This window comes from Balaenoptera ricei, chromosome 3 (genome assembly GCF_028023285.1).
Source record: "Balaenoptera ricei isolate mBalRic1 chromosome 3, mBalRic1.hap2, whole genome shotgun sequence".
Classification (NCBI taxonomy): Eukaryota; Metazoa; Chordata; class Mammalia; order Artiodactyla; family Balaenopteridae; genus Balaenoptera; species Balaenoptera ricei.
The window spans coordinates 36,586,777-36,597,621 of record NC_082641.1 but is presented as its reverse complement, the minus strand read 5'-3'; the positions used below and the strand labels follow the sequence as shown (position 1 = coordinate 36,597,621).

The 10,845-nt window shown below is 45.4% G+C and overlaps 1 protein-coding gene across 6 annotated transcripts in view; it reads right to left on the bottom strand.

Annotated features, from left to right (window-relative positions):
* Positions 1-5,585: 5,585 nt before the first annotated feature.
* Positions 5,586-10,845, bottom strand: part of NIM1K (NIM1 serine/threonine protein kinase) — a 69,870-nt gene continuing 64,610 nt past the window's right edge. For all 6 annotated transcript variants that reach the window (XM_059916332.1, XM_059916331.1, XM_059916333.1 and 3 more), the window contains 2 exons: positions 8,550-8,818; positions 5,586-6,463 (listed from right to left, as the gene is read on the bottom strand). In XM_059916332.1, coding sequence (XP_059772315.1) covers positions 5,714-6,463; positions 8,550-8,818 — 1,019 coding nt within the window. In that variant the 3' untranslated portion in view covers positions 5,586-5,713. The remainder of the gene's footprint in view (positions 6,464-8,549; positions 8,819-10,845) is intronic.

Sequence of the window (10,845 nt, the reverse complement as noted above, 5' to 3'; positions counted from 1 at the left end):
TTGATTTCATTTCAGTCCATTAATTCACTAACTCATTCATTCATTATTCAAAAAATGTGCAGACCTGATATAAGCAAGGTACTCTGCTTCCATCAGAAATAAAGATTTACAAGATATATGGTCTTGCCTTCAAGGAGCTATCTGTCTAGTATGGGGGAATTTATACTGATGGTTTATCATTCTTACACTTCAAACAAAGAAATTAACTCCCAAATTGGGTGCTAAGCATGTGTAAATTTCACTATAAATATTTATGAAGAGACTTATTGTGTTTTCCTAAAAACAGCGTAAGATTAAGGGTTGGCAATTAAACACTAAAAGCACATTTTACAGCCAATATAGAACTGCCATCTAGAGCCTCCAGCCTGAGGGTCTCAGGTTGCTGGTGCTCCCAGAGGTTTTACAGAGAGAATTTCTGCATTGGCAGTAATATTGGACCAGATAACCTCAATCCCTGTGAACTCTTAGGACTGTATGAATTGGGAATTAAACCAGATTATTTTCTAGTACTGATCAGCTGTTTTATAATGCTGTCATGTCTAGATTCGGTACTTAGTAATTCTTTTATTTTCTGGGCCAGTCTCCAATATCTCTGGGTCATTTAGAAGGTGAGGCCAATGCTCTCTAATTCTACAAATTCTAGGATCCTGATTCATATGGCTTTAAGGATTCTCTCCTTCCCCTCCTCCTTTTGGGAATTTGTGCACTTTTTTTTTTTCTACCTTCTGGGTTTTGTTTATTTCATAAACAGTGATCAGTATGTTTAAGATTAATGCTAGACAACTCAAACAGATGCAACAGCTCCTTTTGATCCTCCTGTGACTTAGTTGAAACACTTTATCTCTTGTCTGCTGTTTGAAATGTCCTGGCACACTAAAGTGGAAGTGAAGAGAGCAAGGAATGTAACAGGATCTTTAAACAATTTACAGCTGTGTAATCTTGATATAAAAGTGAACACTTTCTTTAAAATTTCTAGCAACTTCTCTTCCTATTTTTTTCCTAATTGGTGGTGGAAGGAAATAGTTGACCTGTGATTTTTTTTTTTTTTTTTTTTTTCTCTCCTCAAACTGTTACAAGCGTGGTACTGAGGAGATGAAGATTATGAACACCAATCCTCAGGAAGTTTATATATCGGGGTTCTAGCTTATAATTATAAAAAATGCATTTTCATTTTAAATGTTTAGAAGTGAAAAACAAGGAATTCACCTTTTACTTTTTTTGTCTTATTTCATCATTGTGCAGGCATCTACAGTAAAAATAATGAAAGTTTTGATCTAATTTTGCAAAAGCTTCCCTTTGCCTCCAGGTTTTTTTACATGCTATTAAACTAGCACCTCCAACCCATCTTAGCAAAACCTTGTTCATCTTTGGGGTCTCAGCTCAAGATCTGCTTCCTCCCTGAAGGCTGCCTGGACTACCTTAGTAGTAAGCACTTCTCACCCTATGTATCAAATTCCTTATTCAAGCTTGCAAAGTCCTGAGGGATCTGGCCCCTGCCTACTTCAACTCAGTACCACACCCACCAAGGCCTACTATGTTTTCATCCACCCTGCCTTCTCCGTTCCTCAAACATGCCAAGTTTATTCCAGCCTTAGAGCCTTTGATCTATGCATCAGAAACCTTGGGCCCACTTGAGGCCTTCTTTGCCCTGCCTTCTACTCCAGCCACATTTGTGGCAATTGCTTCCATGCAGTCTTTGACCAGGATCTCAGAGAATATGATAGTACCTCCCTCCGGATTCCTGCTACACACCCCTCATTTCGGTCTCTGTGTTGCGGGGTGCCCATAGAAGTCATTCGGAACTCATAATATCATGGCCCAGAAGGGCAGAGAAGTTAAGTTCCCATGGGGCCACCCTTAACAATAGTGGACACTTACTTGCTGGTAGATAAATGCTTCCTCCTTTCATTCCCCTGGGCAGACAGTTCTGAGAAGCATTCCAGAAGGTGCCTCAGAAGATCCTGCTGAATCAACTACCAGTTGCCTACAGCCAATTTGGCAACACATCCTTATATTGGCTTGCCTCTTATTTTTCACTCCTGCATCGTGGGATCATTTCCTAAATAAATGACTTACTTACATGCAAACTCTTGTCTCAGGCTCTGTTCTTTTGGACAACCCAGGCTAATACAATTGGTACCCAGAACAGCCCTATAAAGCAGACCCTCAGGCTAGGTGGTTGGAGCAGGTTTACTGACCAGTCATGGCAAAAACCCCATTGCTGTTTGTAGTAGGCAGAATGATTCCCACCTCTGATCTCCACCTCTGGGACCTGTGAATATGTTGTGTTACATGGCAAAAACAGATGTGATTAAGCTTGAGGACCTTGAGATGGGGAGATTGGATAGGCCCAACCTAATCACAGGAGCCCTTAAAAGAAGAGAGCCTTTCTGGGCTGTGATCAGTGGGAGATGTCACTATACAAGGGTGAGCGAAGAGATGGCCCATTGCTGGCTTTGAAGATGGAGGAAGGGGACCACAAGCCAAGGAATACGGGCCACCTCTAGAAGCAGGTACAGGCAAGGAAATGGGTTCTCCCCTAGTCCCAGAAAGGAACCCAGCCCTGAGGCCACCTTGATTTTGGCCCAATGAGACCCACGATGGACTTCTGTCTCACAGAACTGTCAGATAATAAATTTGTGTTGTTTTAAGGCACTACATTTGAGGTAATTTGTTAAGGCATCAATAGAACACTAATGTGCTGTTGGTAAGAGGGTGCGGACAAGCCCTGGCTTGCAGGAGCAGCACAATTACTACCGAGGCTGTCATCTAGAGGTAGAGGGGGGAGATGGAATACTGGACCATGCGGCACCTGAACGGGATGGGGCGACGATAAAGCCTCTGGATTTGGCTAGCTTTTGTTAACCGTTTTGGAAGCCTGAGGGGAAAAAATGACAGGTTTAAGTCAGCCAACTATCAGCTCAAGGCACACTGAAAGCCCAAGGGCCTTCAGGCAAGCTGGTGAGCAGAAGTCTGGTGTAGCCTGTCACAGTGAGAAAATTATGGTTCCAGATCTGAGTTACTTTACAGATCCAGTGCACAGTGAGGGGGAGGCCAGGACTTCTTGAAGGAAGGCCCTACTGCCACAAGTATATATGATATGCATACCCAGAAAGTTTAAGGACTTTTGGATAAAAAGTGTAAAGTGAAATGGACACCAGAGAACCCTGAGTACCATTACGGCCCTATGTGTAGATGGGAGGGGTGGCCTATGGAAACCAGCTGATGGATGGAGTTCTGGCCAAAGTCTGTCTCACAATGGGGATGTCACCTTGGGGTCCTTTCCCTCGTCTCCAAGTACCTATTTGGGATAAATACATTCAGACCCCTAATGTGTGGAGTAAGAGCCGCTTTGGGAGGAGGAGGCACATGGAAACCTCTGAAAGTGTACCCTCTCCCCAGCCATGTTAATAAGTCATAAGCAGTCACATGAGGAAATGCAGCTATCAGTGGGACACAGAGGTAATGGGCTCCATCATAACCTCATTTAATTTACTTAATTTACCCATCAGCCTCCTTAAAAGAGCAGATGGTGAACGGAGGATGTTGGTGGACCAGTGTTTGTCTCAGTCAGTTTTAGCTGCCATGCTGGATGTGGATCTTTACGCAGAGACTCTGGCATTGATATGCAGCTATTTTGGGGGGAAAATTCATTCTCATTTTCCACCAGAAAGGAGGATTAAAAGCAGTTTGCGGTTTTTTTGGGATAGACAGAGGTTCTCATTTACTCTATTGCCCCTAGGCGATGATGTTAAGCCTCCTGCTCTATGTCACAAGATAGTCTAAAAGGACCTTCCTCATCTTGACATTCTGCGGAACATATGCTGGTCCATGTGACAGCATGCTAGGTGGATGTGGCATCAGGAAGTGGCGAGTCCTCCAGATGCCGTACTAAGACTTATGTGTGCCAGAGTGTGGGTGATAAGCTCCATGAAGATTCAGGGGTCTGGCCACACTGATGAAGTGTTTAGAGGACCAATGACCTGAGGCACGCCTACATATGTTGCACCTTGTACCCCTTAGCACTGAGATAGAGGCACAGGGTTTAGTAGGCCTAGCTGGGTCTTGGAAGCACATGTATTATACTTGGCATATTCCTCTAACCCATTTGTCGGGACTGCTGGTTTCAAGTGGATGCTACAGAAAAAAAATCTACAGCAGTTTCAGGCTTCAGTGCAAACTGCATTGCTACTCTGACTGTCTACATGGTGCTTAAGAATACGGTGTGGAGTCTTTCTTTGGCAACCGCTGTAGAAGGTTACAGCACAGCCCTGCAGGGTCCTGGAGTGAGGCCATGCTTTCTGCAGCAGAGAACTACTCAGGCTCTTGGTGTGTTTCTAGGCTCTAGGAGAGACTGAGCACCTGATTATGGGTCACTGAGGGACCAAGTAAATGGAGCTGTCTCCTCATGAGCTGGGCATTATCGGATCCACAGAGTCATAAATTCAGACGAACACAGCAGTGATTCATCCTTATGGAATTGACATCTACTCACGATATAGGTTCACCTTTCCTGCCTTCAGTGAATCCTCCAATACAATCATGCTAGGTCCTAGAGAATACCTGGTCCATTATCACGTATATTACATAACATTGTCTCAAGGACCACAGTTTTGGTAAAAGCCGTGTGGGCAACGGGCACATGACCATGGGATCTACCCCTCTTACTATATACCTCAACACCAGAAGCAGCCAGCATAGATGGATGGAGTGGCTCAGCTAAGGCACCGGTTATAGGGCAGCACCCTGCAGGGCTGGGGTGCTATCCCCCAGGATTCAGTATACATGATTTAACAATGGCTCATAGGTACGTGTCCCCTGCTGTTAAAATACACAGGTCTGGGAACCACTGGGTAGAAGCATGATTGACTTTTCTTACCATCACAATCAGGGACCCACTTGAAGAATTTGTACTTCTCTTTGCTACAGTCTCGGCTTGGCTAGATTAGAGGTTTTCAATCCTGGGGGGCAGGGGGATGCTTCTACCGGGAGACCCAGTAGGGGTCCAGTGAATTGAGATCTATGGCTACCACATGGTCACTTTGGGATCCCCATGCCAGGTGACAAGCAGGCAAAGAAAGGAGCTATTATAGTGGTGGGAATTACTGACCCTGATTTTCGTAAGGAGCTAAAGAGGAGTTATGTCTGAACCCAAGAGCGTTACTTTAGAGCCTCATGATGATGGTGAAGAGGCAATTGCAGCAACCCTGAGCCAACAAGAGCAAGGCACCTAAGGGTTCAGATCCTTTGACGCTAAAGGTCTGGGTCATACCACCCAATCCAGACCAGCCGAAATGCTGGCCAAAGCCGAGGGAAATTTACCATGGTTGATGGAGGAAGGAAGGTATGAGTCCAGTTACAGCCTCAGGACAAATTGCAGTAATGACTAGACTATCCTGCACAGGAGAGGAAGGACCTGGCCTATTTTTTATTTTGCAGTACCTTAAACAGTGCCTGGCACATGGTAGGCACTGCATAAGCATTTCTCGATTAACTGAGTGAATGTTAGAGTTTGAAAACAAGATGAGGTTACAAACCAAGCCAGAATCTGAGCTAATAGACTTTTTTTGGGGGGGCGGGGCGGCGGAGGGGAAATGCATATCTTAAATTTAAATTTATTTAAAAATTACAAAAATGTCTCCACTCAAGTTGGTGAAAAAATTTAAAAGCAGCAAACAATGATCTTGGTTAATTACCAGCAGTCTAATGCAATTTATAAAATTGAACAAAATTTGGATGTGTGTCTTATGCCTCTGTAGACACGGGACCCTTTCTTTAGGTCCCTCTCTTTAGGGTCTGGTAGTATCATTATTGGGACACTTTCCGAAGCCTTTTTCTTTTGGACTCTATGCAAAATGATTCTATAGACGCCTGTGATGGAGCTTCGGGCATCTCTCCCTTGGTTATTCCGAATATGCTCTTCCGTAATGCCCAAGTGTTCTAAAGTGCTTTTAACCTCATTTTCTTCTTCTCTGAGGGTGCTGGTTTCTGACAAATGTTTCGGATCCAGCTGGAAAGGCTCCAGAGGGGTGGGATACGGCACTCCTTGCAGCCACTCATTGTTCATGATGGAGTCGATTCCGTACCTCTCGGCGGGTACCTGCTGGAGGACGCCCCGGATGAGCCGGAGGCAGGGCTCTGACACGTGCGGAGGCTCACTGTACGTGCCCTCCAGGATGCTCTTCTTCAGTTTGGCCACGGTCTCTGCCCGAAATGGCATGGTGCCCGTCACCATGAAGTACAGAAGCACCCCCAAGGCCCAGATATCCACATAAACGCCGACGTAGTGCTCGTCTCGAAAAAGTTCGGGCGCCGCGTAGGGAGGAGACCCACAGAAAGTGTTCAGCATTTCACCTTTTTTACTTACTGTGCTGAATCCAAAGTCACCCACCTTCACACAAGTATTACTGGTATAGAACACATTTTCTGCTTTCAGATCTCTGTGAATAATTTGGTTTTCATGCTGTGGAAAGAAGACAAAGGGGGAAAAAGTCATCGTTTTCAAAGTAAAATACCAACATTAAAGAGGCATCAGTTGCTCTGAAACAATGAGGTGATAACGGCGTAACAACAGAAATTCAATGGAGATCAACTTAAGTCATGTCAAACCTCAGATCTTGAGAGCTGCCCTGTCATAACTTTTAGTCCAGTGTAAAGCCCACACCCTCCAAGCAGACCAAAGGTTCTGTTCTGTGGGGTGAGGGTTGGAGTCTGTCCCACACACGTGGACTCAGGAATTAGGGCCAGAAGTAAGACCCAGATCTTGTGAAACACAGTGAAACAGTAATCCTTCGTTTCTGAGACCATGTATGGGTTTTTCTGGCTGAGCAATCTCTTGAGTAGGGCCAACCCCAAGAAGGTGAGGAGCCCTCCCCCAACTCCACACCCCTGCTCCTTTGGGTGGGCTCCTTTATCGCTATCGAATTCAATAGAAGGGAGGATACTATGTTGGGCAAGGTTCTGGCAGCAGATCCAATCCCTACCCTTGAATTCTGGATCCAGACACCCTTGAAGACCCTTGACCAGTTTAATGCCAAGGGCACTTGGGAAATGGTTTAATGTCACTTTTCCGGCTGGATCTCCTGTGGCAAGAATCCAGGCTTTGGAGCCTGACATCTTGGTTAATTCTAGATTCAACTATACCAGCTGTGTATGTGAGTGTCACCTTCCTTCTTTGTAAAATGGGACACTGAGAACCGCCTCATAAGGCTGTTGTGAGAACTGTATGTGATGCTGTATCTATAGCATTCAGCATGGTCCTGGCACATAGCAAACAAACCCGATAAAATTTGGATCTATGTCTATCGTTCACCCTTCCTCTTGTTGGAGACCAGAGAGCTAGGAGAAAGGTCAGGGTGTAGAGCCTCAGAAGACTCAGTCTGCATCCTCTCCTGCTGGATCCTCTTCTGCTCTCCCACCAGATCTCTTTTCCAAGTAGAATGTGCAAGACTCTGCCCATCTGCTCCATTGCTTGGTATGGGTCTGGCTTATTCCCTGGCCCAGGGAAAGTTCACCCCAGCACAGGGCCACTTAGATGACAACCACAGGTCGGAAACAGCCACTACCATCACACTCAGGTTCTCCCTGCTCACTTCTTTTTCCTCCCCCCTCCCTCCCAGCTGGTATCTTGGGCCCCTTAGGTCACTAGTAACCTGCTAATAATTTGACCAGGAGCTCATTGATCCCAGTTCTTGTCTCACGACATCTGAACAGAGGAGCAAACTAGAAACAGCCTCTCAACTAATATAGACACCAGACAAGTGTCTCTTCCTGCCAGTTGGACTGAGAGCTGGGCAAAGAGGGCAGCCAAAACCTTTGCACTAACAGAGTGGTACAAGTGGTCATCAGGTCTGCAAGTCAGATTCCTCCTGTGTGCCCAGCAGTACAACCAACAATAGGGAGGGCACAGGAGAACCAGTTCATGGAGGAACTGGGGAGTATGCTTACGGAGTCCAGATTTATCTAAAGACATAATCAGAGAACTAAAATAAGAATGACACAAGCAAGTGTTAATGTGTTGAGCACAGAGGCGGCAAGAGCTAGTGGGGTTCACCAAAGGCATGAAGATCAGCGCAGGCTGACCGAAGATTGAAGAAAGTTTCACAGAGAGAGACAGAACTGAGCTGGGTCACGACGTGTGGATGGGATTGGGGATGTGAGATGTGAAAAGAGGGGAGAGGGCATCATAAACACAGAATTAGGGAGGCAAGGCCAAGAAGCAGTGAGAAGCCAGCTCTCCGAGTAGTGGAAGACGGGGTTGGAGGAATGCGTGTGGCCAAGGAGGGGGTGATGGTCATTGGGCTGCTCAGAGTGACTCCTGCCAACTTCCGCAGAGGCCAGGAGGCTGCCGTGTAACTGGAGATCCCTGGGCATTGCTTCGGAGGCAGGGAGCACAATCCCAGCTAGACATCTGACTCTCACAGAAGGGACTGCTGTCTGCCCTTGTAGGACTAAAGCCTTCAGGGGTGCTTAGATGATGGTAAACTAAAGCCCCACGCTCCCATTGTGGGTAGAATGGGAGCAAGACGCTCCCTCCTCGCCCCGCTCACCATGTGCTTCACGGCAGACACAATCTGGGAGAAGATGAGCTTGCTTTCTGGTTCTGAGAACTTCCCTTCGGTGCTGATTTTCCCAAAGAGCTCCCCACCCCCTGCATACTCCATCACCAAGTGCAGCTTGGATAGAGTCTCCACGACTTCATAAAGGCGAATGATGTTGGGATGGTGCAGTTTTTCCATGCTGGAGATTTCGCGGGATAGGAGCCTTTGGGTTTTCTGGTCTAACTTGGTCTTGTCCAGGATCTTAATGGCCACCTTTTCTGGAAAAAAAAAAAAAAAAAAAGTCAAAGAATGTGCCTGAGTTCATAGCTATTTAGAACTGGAAGGAACCTAGTCCCTCTATTTCACTAGACACAGAGGTTAAGTGGCTATTTCCAGCTCAGAAAGCTCCTCAGGAGTAGTGACAAACGGCAATTTTTGAGTTCAACATCCATGCTGGTCCCTTAGATCAATGTGACTCTACCATGTACAGGTTTTAATGCCAACTCCTGCCTCCCAAGGAGGTTTCAGTTTGGTGAGCTTTATCCAGTTTTCTGGATAAAGTTAAACACCTTTATTTAGCCGACAGAGCCCCTCTTGATCAGGCCCAAGCTACCTCTTCAGCCTCATGGCCCACCGCTCCTAACCACCTCCCCATGCACCCTGTGGTCTAACCGTTACAGAACATTTTGCTGTTCACTGAAAAGGTACAGGACATTCATGCCTGGGATCTTTCCTCTACCTGGATCTACCTGGATTATTTCCTCTCTCTGGCTCATCACTCCTTCCTGTTCTTTACTCAGTTAATGTCAGATGAGTCTTCAAGGCCAGCCTCAGAACCAACCTCTTCCAGGAAGCCTTCTATGACACCTGTCCCAGGAAGATGATGACATCCAGTTTCTGTGTATTCTCTGTACTATAATCTCAGCACATTTACCTATAAATATTGACTCCTCATCTGTTTCTTCCTCCTACCCCCTTCCTTGCGTGGGCTGTTTGATCTGATTTGACTTTGTCTGCGCCTGGCACACCATGTACCAGTACAGGAAACACCAGTGCTCGGTGGGTCTGCATTGTTGGAAAGCCATGGAGAGTCGGGCACTGCAAGGTGCTGCTGGTGGGAGGCCTAGTTGGTAAGATGGTTCTGGACTGTAGTTTGGTATTACGTCTTGAGAGTCTTTAAAATGATCACACCCTTTGACCCACCCTTTTCACTTTTGGCAATTAATCTTAAAGAAATAATCTGACACATGTACAAGATTGCTTGTGTAAGAAGACTTCTGTAACACTGGGAACAGCTTAAGCGTCCAGCAAGAGAGATGGTTAAAGTGTGGTTCATCTATCTCTCTAATGGTACACCATGCAGCTATCAAAATAACCACGTTGATCTTTATTTACGAACATGGAAAGTTGCTCAATATAGAACAAGCGAGGAAAAACACAAATATGCATTTGCATGGGAAAAAATCTGGCAAGATATACACCAAAATGTTTAGAATAGTTATTTTATTAATAGGGGGATCATGGATGGTTTTCTTTTTTTAAAACGTTTATTGGAGTAGTAGAGTTGATTTACAATGTTGTGTTAGTTTCAGGTGTACAGCAAAGTGAATCAGTTATACATATATATATCCACTTTTTTTTTTTAAGATTCTTTCCCCATGTAGACCATTACAGAGTACTGAGTAGAGTTCCCTGTGCTATAGAGCAGGTTATTATTAATCTATTTTATAGCAATGTATTTATGTCAGTCCCAATCTCCCAATTTATCCCCCGCTAATGGATGGTTTTCTTTTAATTTTTCTTTTTTTTTACTTATCTGTGCTTTCTAATTTTCCTACAATTAATTATACAATTAACATAGATTGTGTAATAAAAATGGTTAATGTTTGAAAATGAATGAATCTCTACTCCAAAGTAACACTTCATTTATTTTTTGGTTCAAACTGGACCAGACTTTCTATTAGATAAGAAAGAATTTTCCAGGCAAATAAACAGGGAGAACGGGATGGCAGGGCGCCTGTTTGACCTACTTGCAAAACAACTGGTTTGAGGAACTTTGGCGCAGTGGTTATGGGCATGAAAATAGAAGCTGCTAGTTTAAAATAGGAGTGTTATCGGTTTATTAAAGTAGGTCCATTAGGACTCCTGGAAGACGAAGAGGCAGGGTTCGCTGGTGCCTGAGGTGGCCGCGCTTGCTCGGGTGGGGAAGGAGGAGGGAAGCTAGACGGAGCAGGACCCTCAGGGCCCCCGCGACCTCCGCAGGCAATCCTCCCAGCAGACGGATGGACCGCCACGGCCGGTCCCC